At 40.3% G+C, this 23,647-nt stretch overlaps 1 protein-coding gene across 3 annotated transcripts in view; it reads left to right on the forward strand.

Moving 5' to 3' along the window:
- The window catches only part of FBN1 (fibrillin 1), a 4,097,759-nt gene that overhangs the window by 1,666,813 nt on the left and 2,407,299 nt on the right, over nucleotides 1-23,647 (forward strand). For all 3 annotated transcript variants that reach the window (XM_044077620.1, XM_044077621.1, XM_044077622.1), the window contains exon 19: nucleotides 3,414-3,539. In XM_044077620.1, coding sequence (XP_043933555.1) covers nucleotides 3,414-3,539 — 126 coding nt within the window. The remainder of the gene's footprint in view (nucleotides 1-3,413; nucleotides 3,540-23,647) is intronic.

The raw sequence follows: 23,647 nt of genomic DNA on the forward strand, positions 1-23,647 counted from the left end.
CATCACCACCCCTTAGGTTAATATCCACTTGATCAGTGATGGCAAAACAAAATCCTGTACAATTAGGGCTAGATAATACATGTTTAGTAAAGAATTATTAGCACAGTTCTTAGCAATGCTGTATAAATGTTGGTATATACGACATTTTAATGCCCTATCGCTTTTGCCTATATAGAATGATGGGCACTCACAGCATTTTACCATATATATATATATATATATATATATATATATATATATATATATATATATCACTCTTTTTGACTGACAATTTCCATGTCTGATATAGACCTTACTTTTAATAATATTCTCTAATACCAAAAATTCAGCCTCTAAAATATATGGACATTGTTACATGCCCCACATCTTCTAGTCATTGTAGTCCTACGTATATTAGATGCTCTAACTTTAACCTGTCCCTCAAATCCAGTTTTAATATGGAGGCCAGTTTTCTGTACAAATGTAGGACTGGGGCCCAAGATGCCAAAATATCTGAATTTACCCTGAGAATATTCCAATTTTTAATAAAATTCCTTAACTGCACTAAGATGATCACAAAACTTTAAAATAATGGCTTTTTCATATTTACCTCTACTTCCTTCTTTTTTCTGTTTTAAAATGTCACTACCTAACAAGGATCGTCACTGTTGGTCCCATCTCAAAATAACAAAATCTTTAGTTTCCTGGACTAATGATATAGGATACCCTCTTTCTAAAAACATCCTTCCTATTAACTCTATCTCAGTAATAACATCATCATAGATAGAAGTCATCCTGGCCGCCCTTATCATTTGTCCCTTAATAATACTTTTTTCTGCTTTTGGGAATGGCAGCTTGAATTTTCTAAATAGGAATTAGAAAAAGTGGGTTTCCTATGAATGTTTGACTTAAAGCCAGTTCCGTATGGGTTATAAATGTATCCAAATGACTGATATCCTCATCACTGAAGTGGTATGGACATTTCAAAAATGAAGTGCTATGATTAAAAAATTCAAGGAAACTTTTAATCTCATCCTGAGGCCCTTTCCACAAAATAAATATGTCATCCAAAAACCTAAGCTAAAGTTGGGCATTAGATTGGAAGGGACTATTAAACATATATGTGTTTTCCCAATCTAATAAAACCAAATTTGCGAATATAGGGGCACAAAAGGTACCCATAGCTACGCCTCTTACCTGTTTATAATGTTCCACTTCAAAAAATATAAAATTGTTTTCCAATACCAGACTCATTAGTTCTAAAACTACATTGGCTTTATCATTGTCAAAACCCGAATAAAGGTTAATGCTATGTTCAGATAAGCTGATTAATTCATTATTTAATTAATTTCAATTGGTTCTGTGTATATAAATGGTGAACTTTAATCTGTGCATTGTTCTGATGAAGTCTACTTCTGTAGATGAAAGCGATTAACCATTAAGGCTTTACATATATGAGCAGTCCCTTCTTTCAAGGCAGCTGGTATTCCGTTTTATATTTTTCCAATAACTTAGTGGAAGCCATCTGTTGTACCACAGCTGGAGCTTGAACTGATTTTTGCTGAACAGCTGCAGGATTCTTCCCAGTCAATGTTTTATTTTAACCTTTTCTAGCTGATTTTCTTTCATTCTCCCTAAATTTCTTCTTTCCTGGCATCCAGGAGATGTACTTACTAAAAAGTAACTGAATTTTACTAAAACAGACATAATTACCGGCCCTTATCTATTAGTTTCTTTTTTCACACACTGGAAGAGCTGAAATTAAGCTATTGATTAATGTGCAACCATCTTGGAAACTCTCGTCTTTTGCCACTCTTAATCTGGATTTTCTAGGAATAAGATTAGAATTATTACATTCTCAACAAAGTTGAGATTAGTGGCTCTATAGCAAGCAACTAAATGATAAAATGTACCATTATTAAGATACATTGAGCCTACTAAACTATCAGAGACATTAGCTATATTGATTTGGAAAACATAGACATTTTAACTAGAGTCTCATCTCCAACTGTTTTTTTTTTTCTGTTTCTCAGGATAACCTGATATTTACTTTTTAGAGCAGTCTTGCTCTTCCCCTTTCACATATGCTGTATATAATGCATTATGTACTAAACATCAACTTTATACAGCAGTCATAGGTGTATTTGCTTGGTATGCTTTATATGTTCAAATAAAGAATATTGATAAGATGAACCAGTGACTTTTGTGAAGTTACTTTGAACATTTGTGTTGGAGTACAAAATGCTGGCAAAACTTCTAGCTGTTTCATAATTACTGGATGGCCTAAAATGACTAATAGTCGTAACAAACATCTAGACTTTGATTAAAGTAAGATTGAATAAAGCGTTTGCTTAAAGTAGCATTGAATAAAGCGTAGCTGAGTGCATGGCTTACACAGGCATTAATAATCACGGTGAGAAGCTTGTTTTGTTCAGGATTGTGACTTGAAGCTTCATGAACACTGCTGTGATAAGCAGAAATTGGGTATCTGTAAGAATACCGAAGATTCTTGTTAATCTCCTGATCTCATCTTAAAACAATTAATTTAAAATATCAGTAAAATACTAATTTAAATCACCATTTGATGTAGTGCTTTTCCATGTTCCACATTAGAACAGAATGTGTGCATTTTCTTTTTTAAAACGGAAGCTGTATATTATCATGCTGTAGCTGGTCTAGCATCACCTCATATGTATGGAAATGTCAGACTTCTGAGTTTCATATATTAGTTATATTATTTACTAATTTATTTGAATTCTATTAAATACACACATGATGAAGGTGGTATGACTTAATAAGCAACACTATGACTGTAACAGTAGCGCTCTATGTTTAACCAAAATTGCTAAGAATGTATTGAAACATGACTTGTAGCATAAATTGGTGGGCGGTTACATAAGTCATGTGCCGATATTAATTTCAGTAAAGTGTAGGGATGGAAGATCTCAACAGTGGAGAAGTTTAAACTTGAAAATGCTGTTCACTTAATGAACTGTATAGCAGACTCGTGGATTTATTTTTTTTCAGTTACTTGATATCAGTGTATCTGCCTGACTACCTGAACAAGTAATAATGCAGGATTTGCTTATATTTATAATATGTAGTGATCAATGTTATCATAATGAATTACATACATCCTGTATTTAACAATTGCTGATTACTGTTACCTGCCTCTTTCAGTCTTTATTCATTACTGTACAAAAGTTTTAGATCAGCTAGCATCTTAATTTTAGTTATACTTGCATACTAATAAAATATCTTAAATAAAATGTAATCTTAATACAAAACTGGATTTATGATGAATTCTAATAGACATGTATTGTTTAGACGAATGCATCACCCTGTTTATAATTTAAGAACTGAAGGGGATACATGTAGTTCTGTTGATGCAACAGTTATTTCAGCTGTAAAATTTGTGCCTTTCTCTCCTAAAGATATTGATGAATGCTACCTTAATCCAGACATATGTGTTCATGGAAAATGTGTGAATCTACACGGCTCCTACACGTGCCAGTGCAATCCTGGATTTGAACCAGATTTAGAACGAAAATATTGCATTGGTAAATATGTACTTTTCCTTTTTCAAAATGTATATAAACTTTTTTTATTAGAACAGAAATATTGCATTAATACCAAAAATTGTTTTGAATGGTGTACTGATTTATTCTCTTAGTTGTATGCATATGTTTTTTAATATTAGTAAGACTATCATGTTAAAAAAACAGGTTGTTTACAAAAGTGATCTTGGAGAATAAAATATTAATTATTAGTATACTGTATGTGTGCAGTGCTGCAAAAAACAAAGCTGTGTAGAAAAACATGTGAATGAAAAACAAAAGAAAAAAAAAAGCATAGACGTTTAGATCCTCAGTTTAATTTCGCTATATCTTTTGGGTTTCTAATACCATGATGGAAATGGATGCCATTCCTAAGTCAAGGTAAGATTACACTTGACGAAAGTAGCATTGTTTCAGCCTTTAATGTTTACCTAGAGTGCTCCAACCAGCACCCACAATGTACTCAGAATTGTCTCCTGTAATTCGTGGGGGTTACATATATTGATAGCATATCTAGGTATGACTGTAAATTCTCTTTTATCAGACCCATTTCTTCTACTACTATTGGAACTGTCTTGAGTATTTTTCTTCCACATTACTCTTGTTTCTGCCTCCAAATCCTAAGATTTTGTCTGTCTGTACGTGAGACACTAATCACTGGGTGTAACAATTTCAATGAGCAATGCTAAATTTGTCTTTTTTTCATTTTTCTGTTTTTTGCTCATCTGTTTTTTTTAACTGATGGTAATGGGTGATCCCATGTGATATAAACTTTGTCATTCTCAGTAGTGCTTTGTGGTTCATGTTCCCATTGCTTCTTAACTACTTCTGTGTTGTAGTGTTTGCACAATGCTCAACGTAACAGTCTTGCCACATTAATGTGCCTTTCACTATGTAGGCCCACTACCATGAGTGTATCACACCTAGCATCAAGATGGGTGATTATTTTCAGTTCTCTTTTACAGAACCTGCATTTGTCTGTTTGTCCAGCATGTTCAGTGGAGTTTGTAAATCAACATGTATGTAGTGTACTGTATTGGGTTGCCTTTATTAATGTTTCATCTTTTGGTTTCAATTCACCTGTTCTTAACCATCCTTGCATCAAATCTTGGTTAATGTGAGATTGTTCCAGGAGATCTCTGTACTTGCCATTAAATTTATGGATTTTCCACATTTTCTTTCTTCTCATTTGATCATTCCCCTTATATTATTTATTTTGTTTTTAGTATATTCAGTTGCTGTCTGCCTTTTGTCTACTTCTGGATTGATTTCCATTCCCACTTGACAACAGAATGCTTCTGATAAACTAAGCAAAGATGCCATCCTAGATGACTTCCCCTAATTTTTTAAAATGTTCACTATGTTTAGATCTGGTGAGGTCAGCAGATATGTATGCAGTCCCATAATTGCAGATCTGTACATGCAGTCAATTTTGAGGAGGCCCACGCCTCCTTTAGCGTAAGACATATACAGTCTTGGTATACAAGCATTTTCTTGTTTTCCTGTCCAACTGATCCAGTATTTTTTCAGCTAGTCAGTCACCCCAAAACTGTAAGTTAGAAGAGGAAGAGCTAATTCGTTTATAGCTTGGACTTTATCCCTAGTGGTTAAGGCAGTTTTTTAGTATTAGTTTTAGTCTTCTGAAGTATTCTTTACTGAGTTTTATTCTCATGTGTTCATGTTTTATTGCCATTCCTTCATCTATTCCCAAGTACTTATACACTCTCTCCTGCATAAATTTCTTTATATCACATTCCTGTCCTAGATTGATAATTTCTTGGTGCTGCAGCTTTCCTGTTTTAAATTTTACTTTTGCACATGTGTCAAGACCAAATTTAATTTGTATGTCATCTGAGAAAGTTTTAACCATTTGTAGTTGTGCTTTTAACTCCTCACCTAATGAATTATACAGTTTTAAGTCATCCACAAAATGTAACTAAGATGTGTTTAAACATCGTTGGTTTCTGGGAGTCAGTTTGTAATCATAGCCTAATCTGTTAAGGAAACGGCTTAATGGGTTAAGGATAAGACAAAACAATGGTAGTGAGAGAGAAACACCCTGGAATATCCCCCTCTGAATTTTTATCTGTGGGATAATAATTTGCCCTTTGTTATGGCCCATTTATGAAGTGGTTTGTCACTGTTTCATGGTCACAGTAATGTCATTGATCAATGCAGGGTGTATCTTGTACATCTGTAAGCATTCCTTCATCTATGAACGTGGGATGCTGTCAAAAGCTTTTTGTAATCTAAACATGCCATGCTTAGATTCTTGCCCTTTTTAGAGTTCTCCATTATGGCTTTATTTAGCAACAGATGATCCTTTGCTCCATATGACTTTCTTTTGTTACTCTTTTGTTCTATTGCCATGATTGATTTTTTTTTCCAAATGACTATAAACAAACTCTGGGCCAGATTCAGTAACAGCTATACAAAGTGCTGCTATCATGTTTGTTTGCACAATGTGCTGTGCATGTGATAGAGCACTATTTGGTATTCATTCAATGGCTGTACACATTGTATAGATTGTCAAAACAAAGGTAAATGGCAGAATATGCTATTGAAAGCATGAAGAGCCGAATTACAAACCAGTTAACCAATCCAATATGGCAGAGCTATTCAGGAAGCTGTAAAGTAATTGTGTACACTCACTGCTCATTTTTACTCTGAACTCCAAAGCCCTTTGGGATGCAGGTACCATTACACTTAGAAAAAAAAATATTAGAGGTTGCTGTTGCTGTTATTATGCTATATGTGCAAAAGGATTTAAATCAAGGTGCTGCTACTGCCAGATTTTAGGTAAGAAGAAGAAGGGTGTTTAGACCCTGTTTGACTTATTATTATTGACTGCATGACACAGAAATCAAATTACAGAGTGATACATAGTGGAAAGGGAAACACTAGAGAAACTATGCAACCTCTGTTGCACCCACTTCAGGCCCCAGGGAAATTGCGGAGAATCCATCCCAGTGAAATAAAGGTATGTGTAGCATTACATATACTAGCTACTGGGACTTTCCACACGCCCACAAAAGATATATTAGGGGTGACACAGGCATCAGAATGTAGACTATTACATCAATTTTTGAATGTAGTGCTATAACATGCAAGGGATCACATCTGTTACCCACACACCTCATAGGAGAAAGCAAGAACCATGCAGGAATTTTATGCACTAGCACATTTTCCCAAAGTGTTGGGGGCCATAGTCATTTATAGTCATTTGGAAGCCCCACCCACTTAACAGGCAAAGAGGTACATCAGCAGAAAAGAATACTACTCTGTAAACTGTCAAGTTGTCTGGAATGCTCAAGGGATCATCTACAGTGCCTGTGCAGGTAACCCAGGCAGTTTTCAGGACTCACCTATATGGCACACCTGTGAGCTGTATACTAGGTTTGCTAGGGGTGACTTTCCACAAGGGAATATAGTGGAGGATGCAGGTTATGCACTGGAGCACTGGCTCATGACATGCATGAGAAACCCACACTACCCATCTGAGCAAGGATACAAGGCCCACACTCACACTATGAATATTATAGAATGTGTGGTTGAATTGCTCAAATCAAGGTTCAGGTCTTTAGCTACATCAGGAGCTGCCCTGCAGTATGATCCAGGCACCACTCTCAAGTAGAGGTAGGACCACAGACAGGGCCAGAAGCAGCAGATACAGATGAGCAGTCTGAATGAGAACCACCAGCTGCTGGTGTTGCTGGCAGACAGAGGCGTGCACAGTATGCTGTGGCTCTGACTAAGAGGCAAACGGTAGCATACACACTCAGTACCCAAGTCAAAGCCTAAGATCCCATGCACATACAAATATGAAAACTGTTGCCTGGTAACCATCACAACCTTTACTTAACCATGTAATGGCAGTGTTCTGATAGTATCAAACAGTGATAACCCCTAAGCACACAATTAGTACCTGCAGTAATGACTAGGTAAGTGTGGAACCTGTACGGAAAAAAAAAACATTTTGTATAACTGAGTATTCTCATATGGAAATATGTATATGCCCCTAAGCAGAACATTTGTCTGAGGTATATACTTTTGACAGTAATAGCTTATATGACTGATGTTTGCAGTATGCAGCTATGTATTATATCCATTACTGTGCATCAAGCATTTCACTTGACCACTGTCTATAGTTATGCCATCATTTGTATAACAGCAAGCAAAATCAAAATATCTACTGCTTCGACTGCATTAGTTACAGTACTGACTGCAATGCAATGAGATTCAACAATTATGTAAAGAATTATTCACAAATGAATATGAACAAGAAATCAAAACCTTTTCTTCTGTAATACATATTCATAAAAGCAAGCTTGTGAGTAAGCACTATATGCATCAGATATGTATGTCACCTTAAGTCACAAAGACGTAAAGGGCAGGGCACAGTTGACATCATTTGCACAGGGTGGTTGGGGTGGCAGGAGGGCACAGCTGACACCAAAGAAGTGATTGTGAGTGAGTAAAAGCACATGCATTTTTAACATGTACAGTTGTCAGGGCCAGTAACAAAGAGATGTGTAGCACTGAACAATGTTGTGTAGATAGCTTGCATGTGTGTGTGAGGTGGAATGGGCAAGATTTTTTTCAGTGTGTGTGTGTGTGTGTGTGTGTGTGTGTGTGTGTGTGTGTGTGTGTGTGTGTGTGTGTGTGTGTCTTCATGAAGACAATCAGGCAGTGTGCTAGCACTACATTCTGGTACCTTGGACAGGTGTAAACTTTGCATGGTAGAGTACTCAGTTCAGCATTATTGCCCCCAACCACAAGGACTTCCTCTGCCAGGAGTTTCAGTGCTGCTTCTACAGCTCTGACTAGAAGTCAGTATACTAGTTGAAAGTGAGTGATGTCTGCTGGCCAAGCTGTCATCATGACTACATCTAGGACCAAGACCACATGGCATACCACATTTGTGTGTGGACACAGCAGTCACTAACAGAGCAATGGAAGTAATGCCACTACTGGACCGGGATCTGGCATGGCCATGTCAGCTAACACTTGAAGATGTGACGTCTCTCCACCATGTGGATACCCACTCTCCCCCAGCTGACATTCCATCAGAGACACTGCCCGATCCAGTGTGTCATTCATCTTGGCCAAGGAGTCACCCACATGGTTCAAGAAGTCACCCACATCAGAATGCACAATGTTTAGTACTCACATTGTCTCTTCCGAGGCCTTGTGTAATGTGGTTGTGCCTCCATTTTGTCTCTAAGCATACATCTAATTTCACAACATCATCAGGTTAGGGTGGAAGGCAGGCCTTATCCGAGCACCTCTACCAACCCTCCTGTGTGGCACCTTCCCCTTACAGTGGCTATGGGCAGAATCAACCTGCTCTGCAGCCAGAGTAACCACAATACCATAATTAACTGTGCCACCCTAAATCTGTCGTATATCTGAGGGCTGTGTGGCATGGGTATGCATAGGCATACTGACTGTCTGAACTATGGACAAGGGATGTGCGAACCACAATCTCAATGTCTGATTAACCCTCTATACCCTCAGACTGTGCCTCTTCATCAACATCGTCATCATCATCAGAGGTTGCAGTTACTCTGACCATCAGGTGATAGTAGCTCAACAGTGCCACTGTCAGCATCACCTATGATAACAAGCAATAAACACAACGAGGAGAGAAATAGGGAATGAAAGTGATCAAAACTTTGTTATACAAAAGGTATGTTAAACTATAACAGATGTTAAAGCAATGAAAATATTAGTCTCAGTTAAACCCTAAATCTGCAGTATATACACTTTGTTTGTGTCTTTCGGCTTTTTCCCGGTCACACTAATAACAATAATAAAAGTGTGCTTACCATGTGTTGGTGGTCTTGTAGAATGCAATCCAGATGTCCCTGTATGTAAGGAAGGGAGAGGAAGGAAGTCTGATAAGTATCACAATGCAAATGAAACACGAATTTGAGGGCAGTCCCCTGTACATGTCCAGATTAAGAATCATCTGCTACAAAAATCTGCTGACCAGTTTAATTTTTCCCTAAACATCCTTCTCTATCTCTCTTGTACTCTATGGATAACTCACACTTATCTCTATCTTTAGATAATATACATATAAAGATATATTGAATGACACATTATTTTTTTGCATGCCTGAAAGTTCTGCTTGAGACACTTTTGGTCTGTTGTTCACATTTGCACAAACATCAAGGATTCTGTGTGAACTCTGCTGAGTTATCTAGATCTCGCACAGTAGATAGGAACTCCTGTATTTCATTCAGTGTTGGTTCAGTAACAGGACCATCCCCCATAGCCACCTGTTCCCAGGCAGTTGCAGTCACCCTGCTGTGGGCAGAGGTGATCATATCAATTGTCCTGTGTCCTATCTGAGAGTACGTTTTCCCATGCCCTCTAATAGCATTGATGTTGTCAACTGCCTGAATAGCGGCTTGAAGGGTACAGACATCTTAGGCTTCATATCCTTCTGTGAGATGAAACAGAAAATAGAATCAAAAATAAATTTATAATACACAGACAGGATGGCCATGAACTGAGTTATGTATGAATGTATGCATCCATCACACACACAACAAATGAAAAGCCAGTGCTCCCTATGACTATACCTGAGTCAAGACAGCTCCTCCTACAAGTTTCAAAAAATAACAATTATAACAATTCTTTATTGCAGACAGCAGTAGAAATACTAATTCACAATGTACAAGAAGAAATGTAGAAAACTTTTTTAGTGCCATCTGTACTGGTGTTGGAGGCAGGCAGGTAGATATCACAACCTTAACACATTCTTTGAGTTACAGATTTAAAAATACCTGACCTTGCCAAGAAATTATACTGCACTCTTCTACAATAGCATTTCAAATTCCTAGAAAAAAACACCACAATTATGTCAGGTTGCATTCTTTACAAACCAGTGTTGTTGTTGTTGTATCTTTCGGCTTTTCCCGGTTAGGGGTCGCCACAGCGGAACTCCGGTCTGCTAATGATTGGCAGTAGATTTTTACATACCGAGTTGCCAGCCCTGATGTACAACCTTCAACGAAGGTACGCCCATTCACGCATGTCTCCAACACAGAAGACGCTTTAACTGAGAATCGAGCAGGACAACGTCTTACTGTGAGGCGACAACGCTACCGTAGCACCACCACCGTGGTTCTTTACAAACCAGTGTAATGAATACAAATAACTGATATACATCGGCTGTATAGACAGATAGACTAGTGGCTGACTGAACATTGCAATCCATCTTTAGTGTTAAACTAAACCAGTGTAATGAATACAAATAACTGATATACATGGGCTCTATAGACAGATAGACCAGTGGCTGACTGAACATTGCAATCCATTTTTAGTGTTAAACTGAAAGCATTCTGTAAACAATAGGCAAGACATTAGTTTAGTATGCAAATGAAGTGTTAAATCATTAGCATTCCTGAACACCACAGTTAGCAGTCAGTGCAGAGAAGACGAAAGTGGTGTATGGAGTTACAAGAATGCATGCACACGCCTATCACCGTATGGACAAGCATTGAGAAGTGTTACCTGCTAATGGCTTGCAGGTGTCAACGATTAGTCTGACTGCAGGAACCATCAGTATTTCACAATCTCTTTTGTTTGATGTACACTTACTGAGGGTAGGCCTTGGTGAAGACACTTATTAAAAAGTCTGAAAGTACATTGAGTTAGGAGAGCAAAATTCCTAACATTTAGATGCCGTTTTTATGATCACAGTTCCTGCCACTTACTAAGAAATGTTGCGTGTATTCAAGGGAGTACATTGCTCATTGATACAGTTACCATCTGCAGTAAAAAATGTGATAACTCTAGCTCTTGGGAAAGCACAGATAATGGAATGACACACTAAATACAGACAGGAATAAAGCTGCAGTGTTTGTACTATTTGTTAACTGAAAGTATTTCTGATTTACGTTCATAGTATAAAAAAAATGCAGTCAACCTTTCTATTTTGGGTGTTTTTTAAGAAAATATTTATTAAAATTAAGTACAGTCAAAATATTACATATTGTGCAAACCTCTTGCATGGTGCACTTATGTTGTGGCATTGATCTGTCAAAACTACTCTTTCTATCATTATTTTACTAGTAGATTTATAAAACTATTTACAGACAGCAATGCTTGCAAAATTTATATGTTGATTCATTTCAGTTTCTAGTTCCTATAGTGTTTGTTACATCATAAGCCTTTTTTAACACTCTTAACTTATATTTTTAAATACAGGTATCATCAGTTAGAAAACAAACAATTCAAACCATTTGTACAGTCCTTAACCACAGAGTGATTTTCTGTTTTCCCTGGTAATTAAACATCCTAATATGGTAAAAGAAAACTTTTAAGTATTTAATAATATTCAAATTTCAAGGACAGTGGAAAAGCACGGCCTTAATATCGCACCGATCTCCTCCTACTACTCCCATACGGTAATCCTTAGCATTCGTCTCTGCCATGAGTATTAGCCAGTGAGCTCCCTGCCCTGAATTTATCCTTAACTAGTTTCCATTGTTTTCATTTCTGACACAGGGTGTCGCTTTTTTTCCAAAAGGATAACCTCATCCAGTAATTGCGTAACCTCATCTATCGTAGGTTCTTGGGCATTTTGACATGGTTGATGGCTTTTTTGCAAAAATCAAGAGTACTGTAATTTACACCTTTGTATGGAATGTTATAAGCTTCCATTTACAGAAATGTTTCTCCTCCTTTAAAGGGATTTGCCCTCATCCATTCACACTACTCTTTTCACTTTCCCTGTGCCACCATCCTCCCGAAAGTAAAAGAGTCTTCATTCTTCCACCGGTTTTTCACTGCTTCTGTGTTTATACTTTACTTATTTTTTCCTGACCCAATAGGACACACCTCAAACTGCCATTCTTTATACTCTTTCTGCCTAAAGTATTACACATCCCCCCATACAAATATTCCAATGCTGGTACTTTTTTTTCCCAGTCGTCTGTCTCCACATGGTTAAGGGCCCATAAACTTTGCCTTCCTTGTCACCCCTAAGCATTATCGCTTTCCAATTGGCCAAATATCCACTATTTTGGAGATAATATATTATCTTCAACTGTGCCTAAAGTATTCATGGAGATGAGGCACTGCCAACCCTCCATACTCCAATGGCAGGATCATTTTTTGCAGTTGTATCCTAAGTCCATTCCCATCCCAGACATAATTCATAATTCCCCTTCTTAACTTCTCCCAAAACATCCTGCCCAAATCAAATAAAAAAGCTTCTGCAGAATAAAGTGTCAAAGGGACCACAGACATTTTAATACCCTGAATCCTTTGTCGTAGCTCATATGGTGACAATTTCCATTTTGCCAGTAAGCCTACAATTTGTTTTTAGTTTGCTACCAGGTTTCTCCGTGTGATTTCACTGCCCTTCTTTGAAGCCAGACAACCAAGTATTTAAGATGATAATGACCCTATATATGTGGAGCATCTTGCATTAAGGAAGATGAAGGATCATAGTTAATACAAAGGGCTTTGGTCATATCCTCATTTATTTTGAATCCTGAAATCTCCCTAAAGCTCCTCAAATTCCAAAATAGGTGAGGAGGGTCCATATCAGGATCTGTCAAATGTAGTGTCGCATCATCTGTTTTTCTTCCAAACCCCTCCATTTCCACTCCCTCACTTATGATTGTCTAATCTTTTGAGTCAGAGGCCTCATGTATAGTGCAAAAAAGCAATGATAAGAAAAGGCCCCCCCTGCCTCATGCCTCTTTCGATAGCAAATTTTCTCGATAACTTGGCATTCGTTTTCAGAACTACCTGACATTTCTCATATATCCCCTTTAGTAAGTTAATAAAATTTTCAGGAAAGCCCATATTACTCAATATCCCCCATAGAGAATCCCAGTGAAGCATGTAAGATGCCTTTTCAGCATCTACTCACCAAAAAGTTAGTTGTTTCTCTTCTGTCTTCAGCCTCTTTATGTATAAGGTTAGTCTTGATTATATTATCAAATGTTTGCCTTTCTTTGACAAAACCACTTGTTCCAGCACTAATAGTCTGAGAAGTGTCCTCGATGACCTTTCTGCTAAAATGGCTAGAAAAATGTTATAATCATTGTTTAATATTGAGTTGTGTCTATATGTGCTGGGCTCATGTGGGTCTTTTCCTTCTTTCTGTAACAATGACATTATAATGATCTTTGCCATGATGGTGATGTGATGCCAGTGTTCAATATGATATTAAACATTCTTGTCCAAAAATATAAAATTAGTTGTTTAAACACCTTCCCTAATACTAATTGGCATCCATCCCACTCCAGTGACTTTTTTAATTGTAGTGAAATTACCTGCATGCTCACCTCCTCCCTCATTATAGGTCTGACTAGTTAATGTATCTCCCCCTCCCTAAGTGTACTCAACTCTAAGTCTTTAAAGAATTTCTTAAATTGCATTTTCCAATTTGCACTCACTTGTTGCCGCATATAGAATCGCTTATAAAAATTCTGGAATACTTGCTCTTTTCCTCTTAGATTAGTCAGCATACTCGATGTCAGCTAGTCCCTAACTTGTATATATATGTTTCTGTTTTCTGCTACTGCACTCTGATAGCAAAATGCCTCTGCTGTGTAGGCCCAATTCTTGACAAAAGCTCTTAATGCTGTTGTCTTTAGTTCCACCCTCTCCTCCAGCTTCTCCAACTCCTACCTATAAAACTTTGCCATCTCCCCTGACTGTTCTTCCTACAGATTCCCTCTGCTTTCCTGCAATTCCATCATCCTTTCACATAATTTTTTTATTATCTCTCCAATCTTTCAAGTCTCGGCATTCATAATTTAACACCATCTCCTTTAAATGTTCATCATATTGATCATTGCTCCAGTAGCATTAGCTCTACGGGTTATATCATGCCAAGGATATAATAGCCGGCTGGCTTCCAAAGCTTGAGGTCACGTTACACATGCCCAAACAGGTAGGTAGCTTGAGCTGAGCTGAATAAGAGATAATTTGGGGTAGCAAGCACTTTGGAGCATTACTCATGCAGAAGAGTGTGCTCCTCTAAGGCTTTCAAGCATCATAGATCGACTTATGGTGTTCCTTTGCTGAACAGGTAATTTCCTTTTGGGGAAACCCTTCCATTTTCTAATAATTGTTTGTGTTTTCTCGCTTTCCTCTACAGACTGTCATGACACCATCTCCTTTAGAGATACACTTTTAAACAGGAGCTCTCTTTTTTCTTGTTAGTTTAAAAGTTGTTTAAAATAACTGAAAACCATTTTTTCTGTGGAGAAATTGAGTTTATTTTATGTTTTGGGGCTGCCAAAGTGTTTTAAAGTGTTTTTTTTTTTACTGTGTTTTTTTGTGAAAAAGTGACTTTTAAGGATTTGTAGTTTTTACCGGCATTTTCTGCTTGTTTTCTCTGGAAAAGAGGCACCATTTTCAGCTTGACCATGGAACAAGCTACAAGTGCCATGATCAGTCCTTCTACCAGCCCCAAATAGAAAAAGATAAGCAAACAGTCTTTGCCACAATAGCAGGGTAGCAATTTGCATCAGTCACGTGAGTGACACTGCTGTGGCCATTTGTTGTACCTCAGACCACTCATTCTTTTACCCTGGATCTCTCTGGTGTAGCACCTACAGCCGCTATGGACTGAAGGTTAGCCATGTCCTCTGTGGCTGTTGGTATCTCCTCAGTGGGCAAGGGAGAGCCACCATTGTTGGTCCTGGAAGAGGGACAGAAAAGGCTTCTCTGTTTTGTCAGAATGCTGTGCCTATCTCTTGGGGAAGCTGCTGCTGTCATTAGTGAATGGTTGGCTCCACTTTTCCTGTCAAAAAACAAAACTAGGCTTGTATCTGGCTCAGGATTAAATTTAGACTATTGAGCCTTCTTGTAAAGTAGTTTCTGGTAAAAGAAAGAGGATTACCTCTTTTCCTGAAGAGATTCAAGATTCTGAATGTGAACAGGAAGATGCAGGGACAGATACAGGGTCTTCTTAGATTTCTGATTCAGACTCATATGAGAGGTCAGTTTCTGATTCTCCTTGTGGGGATTGCTCCTTCTCTGTGACTGTTTCTAGAATGTGCCAGCATTTTCAGTGGGAGAATAATGAGGTTTCTCAGTCCCTCAGAAAATACTGTGAGTTGTTACAGAAGGAATTTCCAGAACCTGTGCCCAGTCCTCCAGATGTTCTTCGTGTTTTCACTGTTGCAGTCATCACATCTGGGTTATCCCTGGCAGGGTAGACCTCTGCCAGCCCGAATACCAGAGACTTAGTATTTCTGAGTCAGTTGCTGTCACTTGAGGACTGACGTCAGGTCGTCAGTAGTATAAAGTAAGGCAGACAACACCATTACATCAGTCTTTCTTACCATGAAGCCCGAAGCAGAAGCAGTCCGCAGTAGTGCTGGTCAGCCGCTACCTGAGTTTTCGTTTCTGAACTGAAGTTGAAGTCTTCTAAAGCTAAGTAGTCCATTTTTCTTGCACTAACCGATGTCAGAAAAAGTTAATAATTGTCTCGCCTGTGGAAAGCAAATACCACACCTAGACTTCCACTGTTACTGCATCACTTGTCTAGGCCCAGACCACGACGTCCCCTGTTGTCACTTCTGTGCTTTGTTTAACGCCAGTACTATTCGTCGTCAGGCTCTTATTGTAGCCAGATATTTTCGTTTACAGTCCTCGAATTCTGATATGGCTTCTGTAAGCCATCCAACAGCAGATCTTCTGAAAAAAAACATAAAGATAAAGACAGAGACAGACTGCACAGGTCCAAACCTTCCAACGACGCTTCCATTAAGCTAGTCGTCAGTCCTCCGGTACTCAGTGAGGTGCTTTCGCAGCACCTAATGCCCCCTTCAGTTGATTTGCAGGCTGCTACCGAGACCCTTTTGACGTCCAGTATGCCCTCTTCTTCATCTAAGGGTCCTGTGGTCATCTCTACCTTGGATGGGTCCAGGGCTGCTGACCAGGTACCGGCTTCTGAGGAAGTCCTTTGCACCTCCAAATCTCGACACAAACCAGCATCTTCTTTCGTGACTACCGTTCGTTCGAATACAGATGAGTTCCTAAGGAACCGACTACCCACTCTCAGGCGCCTGCTTCCTTGCCTCACTTTCAAATGCTTAAAATGGCAGAATACCTTATCATGCTGATCAGGGGAAGCCAAGGTACCTCCTCAAGAAAGAAAAGAGATCTGTCCCCAGTAGTTTTGTCTGAACAAGAGTCAGATGAATCTGATGCATCTGACTATGAAGACATGCAGCCCCTCTCCACTTATGAGGATTCTGATGCAGAGGAATCCATTCCTTCAGCCTCTCCCCAGAGTTTTTTTCCTTTGGGGAAACCCTGCATACTTTAAGGAAGCATTTCCAATGGGAGAGTCAGGACTACCCTCAGTCTAAAAAGAGACTCGGGGGATTCCTAGATCTTCCGCAACACAGACCCGTGGCCATCCCCCCAGTCCTCGATGTGGTGGATGATGTTTTCCTTGAATCCAGCTCGACTCCTGATGCCGTACCTCCTGCTCCCAGAAAACCAGACAGGTACTACAGAGTCCCTGACTCACACAAATATTTTTTTAAAAAATCCAACAGCTGACCCTGAGGTCATTTCTCAAGGGCCAAAATGGATTAAAGCAACCTCTGCTAGGAATCCCACCCCCTCAGACAGGGATTTCCGAGCATTGGACAGATGGGGAAAAAAGTATACACCTCAGCTACTCTTGCTATCAGGACACTAAATAGTCAGTTCCATATGCTTAAATATCAGCAACATACCTTGGAACTCCTTAAACAAAAAATGTCCTCCCTTCCTGCTTGGGCAGAATCCAAAGATTTACAAGACTTAATGCATTCTGCAAGTCAAGTAACTAAACACATCTTGCACTGTGGTTTTGATGCCCTAGAAGCTTCTTGCAGGGCAGCAGTCACTGGATCTGTGATTAGAAGATGTGCATGGCTTAAGGAATAACCCCTGCCAGACCATGTCAAATCTAAATTGTTGGATGCACCCTTGCACAAAGATAACTTATTTGGCAGTAAGGCAGAAGAGGTCTTAAAAAAGATGGAAGAAAAAGCAAAATCTATGCAAACAGTTAATTATTTCTTACAAGTCCAGCCCCCTAGGTTCAGCACGCATTTTCCCTCCAAGAAGTGGTCCTTTCCTCCTCCGAGTAAACAGGCCCAGCCTAGGACCCGTGGAAACAGACCCCCCCAGACAGCAGGCCCAGGGAATGCAGAGATCTAAGCAGTGGACTACCTCCACTTCAAAACCAGGGAGTTCTGAGCCACCCCTTTATGGTAAGAACTCACAATGACTCACCTCCTCCCAACCTCCCCTCTGCCCACCTTCACTTACCCCTAGGAGGAAAACTCTCCTTTCACTTAAGCACCTGGGGATGCCATTACCAAGGACCAATGGATTCTGAACATTGTGTCTCAGGGATACAAATTCTCCTTCCACACCCTTCCAATCCCAAAAGGGTTCCCAGATCTACCACCAAATCAGTGGGCAGAGGCTCAAAAGCAAATCCATTCCCTGCTCTCTTTGAGGGCAGTAGAGCATGTTCCTTCAGAACAGATAAGCCAAGGCTTCTACTCCAGAATTTTTCCTGATGCCCAGAAAAGAGGGCACCTGGTGCCCCATCCTCGAACTATCCATTCTAAACACCTTCCTGGTGATCCCAAAATTCAAAATGCTCACCCTCCAGCATCTGCTACCCATGCTCTCCAAGGACATTTGGTTAGCTACCCTGGATCTAAAAGAGGCCTACCTCCACATCCCTATCAGGGAATCGTGCAGAAAAATCTCCGCTTCAGGGCAGGATCTCAATGCTTTCAGTTCTCCGTGCTTCCCTTTGGCTTATCTACTGCTCCCAGAGTTTTCACAAAATGCCTGGCTCCTGCCATTGCCTTTTGCAGACAAAGAAATATTCAAATTTACCCCTACTTAGTTGACTGCCTTATTCAGGCAGATAGCCAGCAAAAGCTGCTCAAATACTTGGCCTTTGTAAAGAGCCTACTAACCTCCCTAGGGTACACAGTCAATGAAAAGAAATCAAAACAGGTGCCCACCCAAAGGATAATCTTCCTGGGAGCAAGTCTGGACACAGCATCCCAGATGGCATAACTTACTCCAGAGAAACAAATTTTCCTGTCAGCCTACTTCTCTCAACTGGCCACCAGGCCCCAGCTTTCTGCAAAGAAAATCCTGCAAGCTCTGGGGTTCATGGCATCTTGCATACTCCTCATTCCACATGCCAGACTGCATATGAAGAAACCTCAGTGGTACCTAAAGAGCCTTTGGTGCCAACACTCTCAAGACATGGAAACTCTTCAACCTATAATTCCTTGCCTCAGAAAGGAATTTTTTTGGTGGGCAACAGCATGCTCCCACAACAAGGGGCTGCCCTTCTCTCCACACCCCGCTGCCCAGCCCTCACCACAGATGCAGCAGACTACGCTTGGGGTGCACATCTGGACGGCAGGTGGATACAGGGCCAATGGAGCCCACAGCAAATCCCCCTGCACATCAGTCAAAAAGAGATGATGGCTGTGCAGCATGCCTTGATAGCTTTACAACACCTTCTCTCTCCAGGGGTTCTCCTAATAAAAACAGACTACACCACTGTGACGTGGTACATCAACAAGCATGGAGGAACTCACTCCTACCGTCTATGCAGGCTCACAGCCTCTTCCATGCAACTACACCTGTTAGCACAGTACCTACCAGGCTCTCTGAACTCCCTGGCAGACCAATTAAGCAGAAACCTTTTGGACCCATATGAGTGACAGCTCAACAAAAGTACCTTCTTCCTAATAACTCAGAAATGGGGAACCTTGAAGGTCGACCTCTTTGCCTCCCACACCAACCATCAGCTCAGCAATTTCTGCACCAGAGAGCATCACTGCATGGCTTGGAAAGTGTGTCCTTCCCCTAGGTCAACTTCTCGGTCAGTGCCTTTCCTCCCCTACCTCTCATCCCCAGGGTACTGCTCAAAATAAGGAAGGAAAAACCAAGGACCATTCTTATAGCTCCAGACTGGCCCTGACAACACTGGTACCCCTTGCTGCATAGCCTGTCCCCGATGCCTCCATGGCATCTTCCTCAGATTCCAAACCTCCTAACCCAGAGGGAAGGGGAAGTCATGTATCCCCAATTGCAGACACTCAGTTTGGCAGCTTGGCTTAATCCTTAACCCCGAACCAATCTGCCATCCTCAGTAAACAGGTTCTGGATGTTATCCATGCGGCTAGATGTCCTAGCACCAGAAAGTTTTATGCAGATAAATGGAAAAGTTTTTGCACCTGGATCCAGGCTAAGGGGGCCAATATGGCACTGCCTTCCATCCCTCTCATCCTGGATTACTTAGCTGACCTACTACACAGTGGTCTCTCTTTCTCCTCTATAAAAATTCATGCCTCTGCTATTTCTGCTCATTTTCCCACCAAGCAGCCCCTTTTCTCACACCCTTTGGTCAAACAGTTCCTCAGACGGGCTAGCAACTTGAGCCCCCCCAGTAGGGCACCAACACCAGCTTGGGAGCTTAACGTTGTCTTGGAAAAGCTCATCCTGCTTCCTTTCAAACCAGCTTCTTTTGCAGAGCTAAAATCTCTCTCCTGGAAGATAGCCTTCCTTCTGGCCATCACTTCAGCCAGAAGAGTCTCTGAGCTGCAAGCACTCATGGCTGTGGAACCTTTCATCATCTTCCAAGCAGACCAGGTATCCCTCAGAACTAACCCATCCTTCATGCCCAAGGTGGTGTCCAGTATGGCTCTCAACCAATCCATTCATTTACCCACCTTCTTTCCTAATCCCCAGAACAAGGGGGAAAGGATTCTTCACTCTCTAGATGTGCACAGGCAGCTCAGATACTATCTGGACAGGACTAAACCCTTCAGAAAGTCTGATCAATTGCTGGTGAGCTTTGCTATAGGGGCAGAAGGCAAAGCCATCTCCAAGCAAACCATTTCCAAATGGATAGCACAGTGCATCCATTTCTGATACAAACAGCATGGTAAGCCTCCTCCCAAGGGGGTCAGGACACACTCCACCAGAGCAGCTTCCACCTCTGCAGCTTTCCTCAGAGGAGTCCCCACCAGGGACATCCTGGAGGCTCCCACCTGGACATCTGTTCACACTTTTACCAAGCATTACCAGCTTCCTCTCTTCTCCAAATCCAGGGCAGGGTTTGCCTTTGCAGTCTTGCAGGGCATCCTAACCAGCCCCTAGCTTCCTTGACTGCCTGCACCCATTTCCTCAGCTTTGGGAATCTACCCAAATATGATGATTGCAACAGTGAAACACAAAGAACATAGTGCAGTTGTGTACACTTACCATAAATGTAGATGTTCGAGTGTATTCACTGTTGCAGTCCTGGTTTCCCTCCCTCCACCCCCCTTTTTTTCTCCTTCTCTTTTGTTACCATTCTTCCTTGTTGTTCTCCTGTCCTTACACGGGACATATTGGTATTTATTTTCCACTGGTGGGGTTCTTCCACCAGAACCTGGCCTCCTACTTTGGGGGCTCCTGACAAGTCAGGGCAAGAAAAACTGATGTAATGGCATTGGCTGCCTTACTTTATACCACTGACGACCTGATGTCAGTCCTCAAGCGACAGCAACCAACGCAGAAATACTAAGTCTCTGGTATTCCGGCTGGCCAAGGGCTACCCTGGCAGGGATAACCCAAATGTGATGACTGCAACAGTGAATACACTCGAACATCTACATTTATGGTAAGTGTGCACAACTGTATTTTCTGCCTTCTTTAGAGAGTGTGTGTTTCTGCCTGAAATCTTTCTGATAGTCAGCCAGCTGTCATGAAAAGGCAGATAGGATGTATAAAGTTCCTTAGTCTTTTGACCTTTTATTTGTTTTTATCTGTTTTTGGAATTAAAGTGTTCTTACTCTCAGCACTGGGCATATTTTCGTTTGCTGAACTTTGTTTTTGGATATCCTAGATTCCACTACATTCTCTTGCTGCAGCTTCTGATAAGGAAGGGATAATTATTGCTAACTATGGGAAAAAAGTGCATACTTCTGCAAATTAGATTTTTGGAATTTTTAATTATCAGTCTCATATTTTAAAGTTTGTTCTGAGTAATTGTGAACACATGAGGAATGTTTTATCTGCAGTTGCTTCTTCTATTTCACAGGTCACTACTCATTTGTTTACAGTGTGTGTAAGATTCTGTTGATACTTCTTCCAGGGCTATAGCCACTGGTACTGTTCGTAGGAGGTTTGCATGCCTGCATTCTCAGAACCTGGTGTTAAAATGAGATTGTAAATTCTTCCTTGGGTAGAGATTTAGTTTTTGCTCCTCTGCTGCAGAGGTAATCAAAAAGTGTAATGAAAGAGTTTGGCTGATTCAGGGAATCTTTAAATTTTTTTCAGCCGCCCTTTTCTAAATTGTATAATGGATTTTCAAACCCCTCATCCAATGTTGTCAAAAACAAAATACACAGTCTCAACAAAGTAAAGTGTGACAGACATTGAAGAAGCAATGGCAAGGTCAAAAAAGAACTCTCGAACCACCCAAAGCCAAGTACTGCCAACAAGTCTAAATGACTTTTCAAGAGTACTTGTGAATCCCTCCCATGCTGGCCCCTTTTTTCTTCCAGAATTTCTGAATCTCCATTTCTTTCTTTAGCAATAGATAGTTTTAGACAAATGGATTCTGAAGATCATTCATCAAGGTTACAAATGGCAGTAGGAGGAAATTGCTCCTTTCCAGGTGGGGGGGGGGGTCATTACTTATTCTGCATATCATACTCTTTTGTTTCCACCAGTCCTTTGCCACATGCTGTCCCAAGGAGTGATATAACCAGTTCTTCATTCCTAGATGGGGAGGGATTATATTCAAAGATGCTCTTAGTGTCATCGAAGGAAATTCTTGGAGACCAGTTCTGGATCTTTCTTCCCTAAATCTGTTTGTGATAGTGTCCAAATTCAAAATAGTATCTCTTCACAACCTGTCACCATTTCTTCCTCTTTCAAGTTTCCTGCTAATACTAGACTTAAAAGATGCTTATCATCACATCCCTATTCATCCAGACTTCAGACGTTTGATAAGAGTTTCTGTGTCTGAATCACATTATCACTTTTCTTCCTTACTCTTTGGACTATCCACTGCATGAAGAGTGCCCACAAAGTATCTAACTGCATTTATAGTTCATTGCAGACTGTGCTATATCCACACTTTTCCAAATGTAGTTGATTTCATTATCTTTGCAGAGTCTTTTTCATAGTGTCAGGAATGTCTTTGGAGAGAGATCCCTTACACAAGATCGAATTCTAAAAGAACATTCAAAAGTCTTTCTTGACTCCTTCACACATGATTGTGTTCCTGTGATGTCAGTTACACATCTCAGTTCAAAGAGCTTTATTTCCACAGGAAAAATAGATTTATATCTATATCTATCTTAAGGTTTTCCACTGCGAGGGAATACAGCAGGATTTTCGGTCTCCTGGCTTCTGTGATTCTCATGATGCCCCTGGCAAGACTCCACATGAAAAAGATACAGTGGTATTTGAATTCTCTTTGGTCTCAGCACCATCACCCTTTCTTTTTTTCCTCAGGCTGGAGTTTGTCAGAAGAAGAATAATTTGGTGGAGACAACAGATATCCTCAAATCCAAGTCACCCATTCTCTCTCCCAGTTCCAAAGCTGTCACCTCAGTGCAAGGGTGTGAGACACCAAGGACAGATGCAATCACATAAATATCAAAGAGATGCTTGCCTTGATTAAGGTACTCAACTCTCTGAATCATCTTTGGTACCTAGGACATCTTCAAGTTGTTACAGACAATACCACAGTCGTGTGGCACATCAACAAGCAAGGTGAAACCAGGTCGTATCCCTATTTGCAGATTAGCCATATTAGCTTGGGATATAGCCTTACTGCACAATCTCACACTACAAGCATCCTGCATTCCATCAAGCTGAGCAGGACTGGGCAGACCCTCACAAGTGGAAACTAGATCAGGAGGTCTTCCAAGATTTGATTCATTTGTGGGGACTTTCTCAAACAGACCTTTTTGTCTGCTGTCTGAACAATCACCTGGCAAGATTCTGCTCCAGGACTCCATTCAAGAAGGCCTGGAAGACAGATGTGTTTATTTTCTTTGGGCAGGAATGTTCCTATATGCTTTTCCACT

This window comes from Protopterus annectens, chromosome 7.part0 (genome assembly GCF_019279795.1).
Source record: "Protopterus annectens isolate FY-2018-M chromosome 7.part0, PAN1.0, whole genome shotgun sequence".
Taxonomy (NCBI): domain Eukaryota; kingdom Metazoa; phylum Chordata; order Ceratodontiformes; family Protopteridae; genus Protopterus; species Protopterus annectens.